Source organism: Typopeltis vanoorti, chromosome 4 (assembly GCF_054136105.1).
Source record: "Typopeltis vanoorti isolate ZY-2024b chromosome 4, IOZ_Tvanoo_1.0, whole genome shotgun sequence".
Taxonomy (NCBI): Eukaryota; Metazoa; Arthropoda; class Arachnida; order Uropygi; family Thelyphonidae; genus Typopeltis; species Typopeltis vanoorti.
The window spans coordinates 28,126,685-28,140,293 of record NC_143552.1 but is presented as its reverse complement, the minus strand read 5'-3'; the positions used below and the strand labels follow the sequence as shown (position 1 = coordinate 28,140,293).

The following is a 13,609-nucleotide window of genomic DNA, read 5'->3' as shown; positions in this document are numbered from 1 at the left end:
CAATACCTTGCCTCCATGTTTTCCATGCAGTGCAACTCATGTACATCCAGAAAGAGGGATCCTAGCAGTCTCGCACTATTTTGGCCTGTGCTTCAGCAAGATGGCTAGTGAACTTGCTTGCAAGGGGCATTGGTGTTGCAGTCTTCTCTATGGTCTATGAACAGGACCCAAGGCTTTCTGTGGTGTCAGTATGGCATCTGGCATTCCACTCCTGGACACAGTCATTGCCTCCTGGAGAGAGGACGTCAATGTTTGGTTTCAAGGTGGGTAGGGAGCTCTGGCTCTGAATCAAACTCCCATTGAGAATGAATAATTTTCATACTCTTTTTTTTTTATCAGGAGGCCCCTCAGGAAGTCTCAGCCATGTTTATAGAAACATTTACAGAAAACATCAAAAGCTGCAACAAATACACCACTTTTCTTAATCGTACATTCAACAGGGGAATGTCTGTTTGGAAAATTGTTACCCTTCATTCCACAAGGGTTGGCAGGATCTCCATAATCTGTAAAGAAACTGCATTCAGAAGATATTCTTATTGGAGCAGTAACAGTGACACAATCCACAAAATTACTTCCTACAGCATTTATCAGGGAAATACTAATTACAGTTATCCCCCAAAAACTTTGAACTTTTCTAGAGGCGTAGGATCGCCTTGATGTCCCCGATCAGGAGATCTGCTCTGAACTAAAGGAAGGACCTAGGAGTGACAGCCATAAGAATTCCCATACATGATGAGTTGAAGGTCTGTCCAGTAATGCTCTATATCCCAAACTATTTGCCTATACCCCAAACCTTTAATTGTCAGAAATATGGTAATTTTCAAGCCACCTGTCTTGGCTCTACTATCTGTGCCAGATGTGGCACTACTGATCATGAGAATAAAGACTATAATAACAATATACCTAAATGCACTAACTGTGGATGACATTATCCACTGTATTTCAGAGCGTGCTAAAGGTGAAAGAATGAGAAGGAGATCCAAAAAATAAAAACCAAATCATGCATCACTTATTAGGAGTTGAAGAGGCAGTATATTACAAAAGTAACAACAACAACATCTGGTAAACCTCTTGTGCCAAGTAGGCAACCGTAAAGAAAGCGTCATGGCAGGGAGGGGGAATTAACATTGACACGTTTATCGATCTTCCCTTCTCTCAACTGTACATCTCTGAACAAAATTACTTGCTTGCTTTCTCCTTGGAGCAAATCAAAAAGAAAACTCAACATGTTCTCACCTCTAAAAATAAAAAAATCCAAGCCAGTGAAAACAAAATCTCACAAAATTGGAAACCAGGACATACCATCAAAAAGAAATAATGAAAACATTTTCATAATGGGTCGTGGATTCTATCAAATCATCAATGACACCAAGGCTCTCTTGCAGAAGTCCTTCCTTCCTTATTAGGCCTAGTGGCCTGTTATGTATATTAGAAACCAGAACCATCTTGAGGATAAGGTGGTTGGCCCTGTGCCTCCTGATGTGTCCTATGTCTGCAGATACATGTGTTCACAGGGCTTGTTCTCCTGTTCTGGGAGATGAAAAGAACTAAGTTTCCGGGTGAAAAAAACCCCTACTGGCTAATTCACCTTTAGTTGAAAGAGACCAGATGAAGGTTCCTCACATCACTGACTGGAATCGAACCCAGGTCTTTCCAACCATAGGGCTTCGTCTATACCGACTGAGCTACAGAGGCTCCTTGCAGAAGTATAAGCCAATATATTTTTGCCTGCAGGAAACTTACTTGAAGCACAGTGATGAGATGGCATTACAAAACATAACTATCATTCATAAGGGCAGGGAATGGACCCCCATCCAAGTGGACAACTACCCCCCCCCCTTTCCAACAAATCCCTCTTAATGCAAATGTAGAGGCAATTTTCTTCCTCAACACAGGAATCAACACGTTCTGACACATATCTATCAGAATCTTCATTGCTATCAATCTCTACTCACCCTTCCTTTTCTCACTGTTTAAGTGGGGAACTGAAGACAACTTATATGGGAGTGACCATTTCCCTATAATATCGATGATTTTTTACATGGGCAACCATGTAATGCATCATGGATATCACAATGGAAGGTTCAGCAAGTTGACTGGCCCACCTTCTCTACTTTAACAGAATTCATTTCTCTGACAGTCAGTTAATCTCATATCAGATAATGCAGTGAACCACATGGCAGAATATACTACACAGGCTGCAAAAACTGCAATTCCTAAAATGCCTAATCATTTTCCACGTTTCCCTAAGCCATAGTAGAATGATGATTGCACAGAAGCCAGGGAAGCTCAGAAGAAAGTATGTATATCTTCTGCAGATATCCCCCCCACATACACACACAACACCAAACCCCCCATTGCTTTCACACATGCCCGAGCAAGATACATCCATCATCAGACCAAAAAGAATCCTCAATCCAATACATGTCTTCCATAACAAGAGCAACCAATAGTAAAAAAAAAAGTCTGGGACAAAATCTGGAAAATGAAGGGTAGATACATCACCCACTACCACTTCATCCTTGAACTTAATGGATGTATAGTTGCCAACCTAACAACAGTTGCTGAAACTCTTGGGAAGATAATTACTAAAACAGGGAGTATCTTTGTGCGAGGAATGGAAGAATATTCCTGTTTGCAACATATCAGAAATTGTTTGAAATATGCCCCGAATGGTATTTGCTGTCATTCAGTCCAGTAGTGGATCTAGATGATTATATCTAGATCCACCATTGGCCTAAAAATCACTAAAGTCTAGATGATTATATAGATATTGTGTCCCTGATGGGGAAAATAATTTGCACATTTTCATCTGATCACAACAATGGACCTACTATTCCCAAAGTTTGGGAAATTATAATTACAGCTTCCATAAAATATATGTTGTTGTTTTTTTTCCTTGTTTCCTAATAGTGATAAATTTCGACCCTAATACTTACTCAGCTGTATTAAAAAAGCTGATCATTATTATATCATAAAATTATAATCAGATGCTTTTAAATTTCCCCTTGTTCTCTTAGTTTTTTCTACAGATGGTGTTTGTGATATGTTTTGGTGTGTTTTTATTATTATTAAGAGAGACATCCAGGGAGTCTGGGATCCATCGAGGGAGTTCACATACTACACGCACTAGCTATCCTACTTATTATTGAATTCATTCACACTGCTTGCACTCACAACCATCCAATGGCAATCCATTCCAATCACGCACCACTCTATGAGAGAAAAATCGAGTCCTCACCCCATTTTTAGAAGCATTCATTCTCAGCTTCCAAGGATGCCCTCTTGTCCTTTCCCCACCCACCATAAATTGAAAAATTTCATCAGTTGAAATCCTGTATGACCCTTTCAGAAGTTTGTAAATTTCATTCATATCACCCCCCCCTTCTCCTTTTTGCTAGTGTCAGCAGTCTACAAATTCTCAATCTGTCTTCATAATCAGTATTTCACAGTCCTGATATCATTTTTAACACTCTCATTGCACTCTCTCCGGTATATCAGAATCACAACGGAAACCAGGAGACCAGACCTGTGCACAATAGTCCAAGTGAGGTCTTATGAAGACCTTGTAAAGAGGCAAATAACATCCTTATCTTTACATGTGAACATTTGTTTCAGCATTGCAATTATCTTTTGAATTGTATTTGCAATCTTTGTTACATAGCCCCTGAATTTCAACTTCCTATCTACTAACACTCCAAGATCCCAAGCCTCATTAGTTTCTTCTAGCATAATCTCACCAATATAATATGTAATTGGATATCTAATCATACCAAAGTGAATGACTTTATATTTACTTACATTGAACTGACATCCATTTTCCCATGCCCACATTTCCAGCCTATTCAAATCATTCTGCAAGCACTGCATATCATCAGCAAATAGCTGTATGTCACTTGTCATATCCTTCCCAATATCATTAATGTACAGATTGAATAACAGCGGACCGAGCATTGATACTTGTGGTACACCACTGGTTATTTATTTATTTATTTATTGAACTTTATACTGAGAGTGCAGTGTTATACATAAAAATGTTACTAGGCTGAAGCGTTTAAGAGATCACCCGATTCTGGGACGAGACATCCTAACAGTCATATGCTGATGGCAGCACCAAGCTACCAGTGTGTCCTGCAAAACATGGCGAGACAGAATTTTAAAGTCTCCATATGACAGTCCTAATAAAAAGTGGTCTTTGTAACTAGGACCACCACACCCCGCAAAAATCTTCTTGTAATATTGCACCTCGTTAAGATGGCTAGAGGTGAGTGGGCACCCAGTACCCACTACCTGGGCATCAATAACCCATACTTCATTTTCTTTCTTTATTATCAAATCTGGTTTCCTTAAGCCTACCTCTGTACAGAAGTGAGTTTCTACCATGGTCTCCCAACCTTTATTTCTTAAATGGTTATTTAATGTGGAGACCACAGCATCATGCATCCATACACGGATTCCATGTGTTCTAAAACAGCACTGAGAGATGTGAGTTAGAATTTCACTGTAGCAGCAGCCAGCCCTACAGTTAATATCATCTCTACCCCAATGAGCTGTATGGGCCCTCGTGGGCAGGGCATTAATTCTAGTCCTAATAAGGTCTACATACTTGTATCATCTCTAATCCACTGATGTTGAGGGGGCACCTTGTAAGATTCACAAAGAGAAGCGCTATCGACAGAGCTGCGAAGTAGATATGCCCTTCTCTTATGCTCTGCTGATGCTGTCACTATCTGGGAGCCCTGGTACTGGGTCCACCCCCTAGTGCATCTGTAATCATCTTGAATAATAGAACTATGGAAAGCCCCACCCCCACCTGCAGATGGGCTTGGAGGAAGATTCAAGCTTTGCTAACTGGATGAAACGTAGTCGTGGAATCAACCAGCAGAGAGATGGAATACTGAGCCCTCCGTCCTTCGCTCTAGCATGAAAATATGCCACTGGAGTGTCAGGAGGTAGGTGGAGCCAATATCTCACCACAAAGTGAACTGCCTTATCCGTTTGGGATAGTGCCAAAATATACATTCTTCTGAGCACCAAATTGTGGTAATACCTCGGAAGTAAATAGTTAGAATAAAGAACCTATGCTGTGGCTTAAGAGGAGCTTTCCTCAAAAAGTAAGCCCATCAACCAAGCCTGAAGAGACAGAAGGCCTTCCTTTTGGAGTGAAGAAGATACCCAAGTATCTCCATTCTTCCAGGATAGTCAAATAATGTAGTGACCTGTAATGCAGGGAAACTCAATGCTCTCAACCTTAAGCTTCTTGTCATGGCCTGAAGGGCTAAAGAGCAGGACTTCTCTACATTAATATTAAGGCCTCTGACAGGAAAGAAGTCAACTGCCCGGTTGAGGAGTTCCTGCAGACCTATTTAGTAGAGGCCACGAGAATGAGGTTGTTGGCAAAGGCCATCACATTAAAAGAGTGTGCAACAAGGGAGTAACCAGCATGGTTAGGAAAAGAGCGAAAAAAACTCATCAATGATACAATTAAAGAAAAGAGGGGATAGAGGATCACCCTGGTGAACTCCCTGAACAGCGAGAATAGAGGTCACATGGGATCCTGTAGTGATAGAAAGGGAGCTACCAGAGTAAAGCTCCAATACATATGAAAGAAAAGGGTCTGGACATCCAGCAATAGATAGCACTCTGAGAATAGTAGGAAGATAGATGCTATCCAAGGCCTTTTGGAGATCCAGGAATACTATGTAGAGAGGCCTAAAGCGATGTCGTGAATCAGAAAGAAGTGAGGAAAGGATATATATGTTGTCAACACAGCCATCTTAAAGGAGAAAGGCTCTTTGATGGAAGTCATGCTTAATATGTTGTTGCAGTATCTTAACCAAAACTTTATGGAACAAATGGAGAATCACTGGAGAAACTGTAATTGGTCTGTAGTCTGCTGCTTCAGCGGCTGTCCTTGGGAATAAATATAGTTCTGGAACTGTGAAGATATGGAGGAATTGTTCTGGAAGATAAGAGGGTATCAAGTAGATCTTGCAATATCTGCAAAGGCACCTTTTGTAGCCTAGATACTGGCAATCCATCAGGTCCAGAGTCAGATTAGCTAGATGGGAGAGCTGCTTTAATTTCTTCTGTAGAGACTGAATGAAATATTGAAGATACAGGGATGGACTGAAGCACCTGGAGTTGATCTTGATCTGGAAGATGAGGAGGTGGAGTAGAGAACACAGTTTTCCAAAACTCTACGAAGTCCTCATGCTGTTCTTCAAGAGGAAGAGGGGTAGGTGCCATCAAGGATTGTAATGCAGTAATGCAAGCCCTCTTCCTTTGCTTCCTTCTAGATACATTAGTTGATGAAGTGGACTAAGGCCAATGTTCTACTGGCTGTTGGTTCAAAGTAGAGAATACATCCTGGAGATACTTGTCAAGACTATGAGAGACATCATGTCCACAAAGGTGTGCACGAATGACTGCTTTGAGAGAGTTATGATTATACACCAGAAGGGGAAGTTCGGTGGAAGAATGGAATTCAGATGTTATGGAGGACAGCACAGGAAATATGGATATATTACCGGTGCTGTCGTGGGGAGGAGGAATGGCCATTTCTTGGACCAACTGCTTATAGCCAGCCTTCCTCCTGTGACACTTGATTGCAGCAGATGAAAATAAGGAAAAATTCAGTCAGGCCCTCGTTGATGTTCTGGACATACCAAAAGACGAACTTAATGGTTTGCTAGGATCTTTTCTTCTTTGTTCCACTGAGCCTTCACACGCTCCATTCTTATAGCAGCATTGGCCTCTGTTGGATGATTGGAAGCGCAGTGATGAACACACGATTGCAGACAGAATAAACAAAATGTCTCAAGTTCGTTGCTGCTGGAACACTGATGCTTCTTGCTGGAACTGATGGGCTGGTTACAGATATCACAAGTCAGTCTTCTTCTGCTCTGGATGGCGCTGCTGGGACGGATGACTGGTGCATTCCGAGGTTCGGGATCAACTCCTGAAAAATTTCCTTACTTCCACCAATCAGAATCAGAGTCTATCTTCTTTGGATTACTTGTAGCGAGAAGAAATTAACCTAACCAGGGGGTGCTAGCCTTAGTAGGGAGGAATAGCTTAGTGAGCCAGTTGGCTCACTTCTGCACACTTGTCTGGAGCCTCGGACCAAAAGGCGTGCAGCCAAGACGGCTTCTGTTCCCAAAATTAAATTTTGCAGACTCACATTCCCCGTATACCACTTTTTGATATCTGTCAGTTAGCCTTATCCACACTAATATTTTATAACCCCAACCCACATTCTTCAATTTATGCAACAGTCCACCATGCTGTTTTCTGTTAAAAGCCTTAGCAAAATCCAAAAGTATCATGGTGTATCCATTCCCTTTGTTTAGTTCAATGGTAATATTCCTATAGTGTGCGAGCAAGTTTTTAAAACATGACATTCCCTTAGTAAACCCATGTTGCACATTGCAAAGTAGAGATTCATTGTCAACAGTGGTGGCTCGTGGCTTGAAATTGTGGGGATGCTGCAACTTTCGAAATATACATACGCATTGTAAGTACAGTGTATACGTATTTGGATAAAATATCAAAATTATGGTTAAAATTTAAAAAAAAATTAAACATGAAAAAATATCGTTTATTATCTATATAATTATACAGTTTGGTATAATTCAAAATTACTTAAAAATAAAATATATGCTTCTTGTTTTGTTTCATTAAAAAAAATATTGTTTATTATTGATAAAATTATACAGTTTAGTAAAATTCAAAATTGCTTAAAAATAAAATCCGTTCCTTTAATTGTAATTAAAGGAATGGATTTACAATTTTTGGACATTACAATTAAATCCTTTATTTGTGATGTCCAATTTAAAGAGACAGAGTAAACACGATAAGCATTACGAACACTCTACTACTGGCGCAAACTGCATATAAACAACAGTGAAACTGCGCGATGGACAGTGCTGCATTATGCTAATAGCTTAATTATGCTAAACGCATCTGACTATGACGTGCATATGCTTGTGCGCGTTGCAATATGACACCGTGGTAAACACAGTGCTGCTAGCATTCCTCGCCCTCCTAAGTGTTACACGATGGATTTTTATTATTTTTTATACAATATAAGAGAATTGTATAGGATTGTCGATGATAAAATTAAATATTACTAGCAAATATAAATAAATTAATAAATATATTTATTCTGCATTGCCTATGCACGAGCTGCTCCAGATTGTCAACCCATTTCTGAATGCAAGCCCTAACGAATTTTTCCAAAATCTTCACCACCAATCCTGAGATACTAATTGGTCGATAGTTGGATACATCAATGTTTGCACCATCCTTATGCAATGTAATTACCATACATTTTTTTATTCTTGCAGAATCTTCCCTGTTCTGAGACTCATATTAAACAGCCTGGTCAAAGGAATAGCCAGTTCAGCTGAACACTCTTTTAGCAGAAGTGCTGATATCCCATCAGTCCCCATTGCTGAATTGTTATTCAGTTTGTACAACAGCTCTAATACCTCTTCCTCATACACCTGAGTTTCTTCATCCACTGAAGAGGTAGCAGTGAGCTCAATGTCGCATACACCAGGTTGATAGCTTTTAACAAAATGGGCACTCATTAGTTGAAACAACCTCTTCTGCATCTGTAACCCTCATGCCATCTGCATTTAGAAGAGTTATTCTTTCATATTCATTCTTCCTTTTATTTGCAGCACGTTGATAGAATTCTTGTGGGTTGTCTTTAGCACGCAAAGCCAGTTGCTTTCCGTACAACAGTTGTGACTATTCTAGCCTACTGCTTATAATTTTCATAACGATATCATCCTTATACACATGGTGTTCCTTTCACATCATCCTTTTATTACAAATCTCTTACTTAATAAGATTACACATCCATTTGATTCCTACCCTATTTATTCTTTGAACTCTTGGGACACATTCTCATATCGCATCATTTAAGTAATTAATGTCCTCATTATGATTACTCTTTTCGCACTCATCTTTTCTATTTGGTGATGAATTTCTTCATCACTAGCAACTGATTTACCAGGTCTAACAACACCCCCACTATGTAATTTATCTTGTTAGATTCCACCTCACACCAGATGGATTCAAACTCACTGCCACATGAAGTACTGTTAGTAGTAGTACTACAATTATAGGTCTCAATTCTAACTGGATTCAAATCATCCAATATCATTAGTAAACCCCCCCCCCCTCCACTCCTATCCTCTGTACCCTTTCGGATTTAGGATTTTATATATAATACCTTTGATCTCAAAGTATTTTTAATGATGAAACTTTTGCTACCACAAGCCATTATGTTTTCTTCAGTTTTTCTTCTTTTATGCCACTGAAGAGATTTAATGGTTATTCACAAAACAGAAGTAAAAAAATTGAATAATTTTATCCAATATTTTGCCTAACTGAGACATTGTCACAGAAAAGATTACATGAGAGACAAAATAATTTGAACATGAACATAGAGAACATCAAACATGCTTTCAATTATTTTGATTATGCCCGTTGGGTACAGTCAAAAGTAGCTTTTTTTTTATTATTTTTTTTTTATTATTTTTTTTTTTAATTTTTTTTGTAAACACAGTGAACCTTTGACTGTGCCCAGAGGGCATAGTCAAATAATTGAATGCTTGCTTGATGGTCTATGTTCTAATTCATATTGCTTTGTCTTCCATATAAGATTTTTCCTTGGCAGTGCTTCAGTTACTGTTATGTGAAGTATTGGAATAAAATTATTCTGTTTTGTGAACCATTAAATCTCTTTAGTTGCATGCCTAACCAACACATAAATTTAAACAAATTGCTCATATTTTATTTTTGAGTGGTTTAAATCTTTATACTTACAAACACTGAATAGTGTCTCCTCAGTATGTGACCTTTTAGATATGATGCAACATAGTTTTGCCACTATAATAATTTTTGTTTGGGTTTTTTAATTCATATAATTCTATTGCCACTATTCATCAGAATTGTGTCAATAATTCTCTAACTCTCTGGCAAATGCATGTTGCAGCTACTCAGTACTCCTTCACAGTTCAACTCCAAACCCATAGAATAAATTTCTCCTCCTCTTTGTTTATCTCTTCAGTTACTGCCCTCTGTAACAGTCTCTCACCTTGCATGTTTCCCGAGGAACACAATTTGCAAATCTTCAAGTCAAACATGACAAGACCCTTTTTCACCAGCATTTCATGGATGGGTTGTCCAGAGTGTTCAGGCCTGAACCTTCTGGAAAATGTTTTTAGAAAATTTCTGCAGATTTTTTGAAGATAATGAATTGGAATTTGCAATATATTTTTTAATAATGTGCACATTAACTGGTAAGAATTCTAAATGGGAGCTTATGTCCTCTTTTGTGATTATTGGAATTTTTTTTTCAGGAGAAAAAATTGTTTGAACAAGAAATATTATTGGATAAAAGTGGCTGCATATTACTTGAGAAGGATTCTGAAAATGTCAAATTAACTTCTGATATTGCTGATAAGGAAAAGAAAATTAACCTACTAGTAAGTTATTTGCTTATAATGATAATATAGAGGAGGTAAATGTATTTACATACACTCATTATTGTTAATAGAAGTAGTAAGTATAATAACAACATTGGAAAAACAGTCATTTTCTGGACGTGGACCCAGACATATCAGTCATCTTTGGACTTCAGGTTCAGTTGGTCTTTTGGTTGTTCAGCTGCATGAGACTGATGAAAAAAAAAAAATTATAGCAATTGCTACATGATAATGTAAAAGAGCTGAGGCCTTTTTACTATCTCTCATACTATCCATCTGGCTCTTCTTTCTCATAATACTATCAAGCTCTCTTGCACCCCTATGATAACTATTCTAGGCCTATGATGAAACATCATTTACTTTTTCACATCAAGAAAAGTTAAAAACTGATCTGGGTAGTGACCTTTCCCATAATGCAAAAGCATTATGGGGATGAAATCAGAAAATTATCCGTTCTAACACATTACACTCATATTAATTAATATAATTTAATGTATTATATTAATACTCCTCTGTGTGTTTTACTTAGCATTTAATATTTTTGACATACATTAACCATGCTATTTGAGGTATTGCTGTATTTTCAAGATTTCTTATTTTGTATTTTATTATTAAAATCAGTTAAAACATTCCCATCACTTAAAGTTTTGAAGTATTAATTTTGCTTTTTTATTTCATGTACAACGTAAAATCAAATTAAATGTTATGACATAAAGAACTTTATTGATATATTAGCCTGCGATTCCATGTACTGGATGTCCCAAGAAAATATATACACACTTTGGTTGTTAATAACTGCTATGACTGGAGACCACAGATAAGGAAGCTCCGAGAAAGATTATGAGAGTGAATGGATGGTAGTATTGTATTCAAAATGAGGATATTAGGAGAGATTACACACATTAGGATATTACAAAAGAATTTTCCATTATTAGCATTCACAAATGTGTTAGTAGAGCTACTCTTAGATGATGTGGTCGCTTAAACAGAATGGGAGAGGAAAGATTAGCAAAACAAGTGTTCTTTTCCAGGTTGTCATGAAAAAGTCCAGAGGAAGATCATGACATAAGTGGATTAATACAGTAAAAAATGCCTCGGAAGACTGAAATATCATCATCAAATTCCTGCCATGTACCCTCAAGGAGTGTGATAGTACTATATGAAAAATTTACATCATTATTAACTTCCTATCTACAATTTTCCTCCAAATCAGTCTGTTACCTCTCAAGACTCCAACATTATCAGATCTTATATTTCTATCTTCTAAGCCAGTTTTTAGATTTTATTGCATCAATCCACCTATATCTTGGTCTTCCTCTGGGTCTTTTTCCTACCAACTTGGCAGAGAACATTTGTTTTGCTAATCTTTCCATGCACATTCTGTTTAAGTGACCATACCACCTGAGATTAGCTCTGCTAACACATTCCTGGATGCTAACAATGTCAAGTTGTTTCCTAATATCCTCGTTTTTAATATGATATTGCCATTGATGCCATCTGTTCATGTCCGTAATCTTTCTCAGGACTCTCATATCTATGGTCTCTAGTCTATGATCAAGTGTCTATTTCTAAACCAGCTCTCAGATCTGTAAGTTAAAATTGGTTTGAACACTGTCTTGTATGCAGCTAATTTAGTGTTTTGACTAATTTCTCTCTTATTCCAAATAGATTTATTCATTTGACTTCCTACCATACCAGCTTTGTTGATTCTGTTGTCTGTTTCCATATTTAATTTACCATCTTCACTAAAAATTGTGCCTTAACTGAAATGTTCTATAACTTCGCCATTTATAACTGTTGATATTTTCAATGCTTCTGCATATTTTCATTGTCTTTGTATTGTTATTCCTGACCTTCATACCATAATAGTTATTCAATTTAGTCAGGGAATCTTGCAGACTTGTAGCAGATTTATTTAAAAGTATATAGTCATCTGCATAAAGCAAAGAGCTCATGTTAACATCTCCAATCTTGATATCAGGTTCGATACCACTCTCCTTCATAATGTGATCCATATAGATAATGAATAACAGAGGGGATAATGTACATCCTTGTTGACACCAGATTTAACATTAAACCATCTTCCTGAACTTCCTTCAATTCTAACTGCTGACTTACAACTCAAATAAAGACTAAGTATTGCTTGATATAAAGCCCCATTAACACCATATAACTGGAGTATTTTGAATAGCTTTTCTCTCTTGGCACCTTGTCATATGCCTTTTCCAGATCTATAAAATGTAAATACTGATCTTTGTTATATTCCCATGATTTCTCAACTATTTGTCGTAAAGTAAAAATCTGATCATGACAGCATCTATTTGGCCAGAATCCAGCTTGTTCTTCACCAAGCTTTTCTTCCGCAATCCTTCTCAACCATTTCTCAATTATGCTTGCTTAAATGTTACCTAAACACTCAGTAGAGAAATACCTCTGTAATTCTCACATTCAGTTTTATTTCCCTTTTTATTTATGGGTGCTATCAGAGTTCTACTCCAATCATCCGGAATTCCTTTTCCTTCACTTCCTCTTTAATTTCCTGTGTCCCCCAGTAAGACTTTTATACCTCAATTCTTCAGCATTGAGGTATAAAATTTCTGCATCCCTGTTTTTTTTTATAAAGTGAAAAGTATAAACTGCGTTTTTTTACCACTGTGCTATCACTGCTTGTTTCATTTACCAATTTTTTGAAGTACTTAATCCATACTTCAAGGATATCTTTTTTTTCTCCAGTTTTCATGTCACCTTTATCATCTCTAATTCCTTTTACAGCACTCTTTTCTCCATTTTTGAGCTTCTTCAACAACCTCCAGAATATTTTGCCACCTTCTTGGTATTTATTTTGTATGTTCTTACCAAAGACTTCCCATGACTTTTGTTTAGCTAGCTTTACAGAGTGTTTAGCTTTCTTACATTTGTCTTTGTATTCTCTAAGAGCACAAGCTGACTTATTTGCCAGAAACTTTTGATATGCTTTCTTCTTTTCCTTCACTTCCTCTTTAATTTCCTGTGTCCCCCATGGAGTTCTGATTTTTCTATCTTTGCAGACAACCTCACCACATCCCTCTCTAGCTGAATCAATCCAAGGTTTGATTCCTGTTCTCAAA

The 13,609-nt window shown here is 37.6% G+C and overlaps 1 protein-coding gene across 1 annotated transcript in view; it reads left to right on the top strand.

Annotated features, from left to right (window-relative positions):
* LOC150107184 (uncharacterized) overlaps positions 1 to 13,609 on the top strand; it is a 646,985-nt gene that overhangs the window by 420,640 nt on the left and 212,736 nt on the right. The window contains exon 17 of the mRNA XM_090391664.1: positions 10,377 to 10,502. Within this exon, the coding sequence (XP_090247790.1) occupies positions 10,377 to 10,502 (126 nt within the window). The remainder of the gene's footprint in view (positions 1 to 10,376; positions 10,503 to 13,609) is intronic.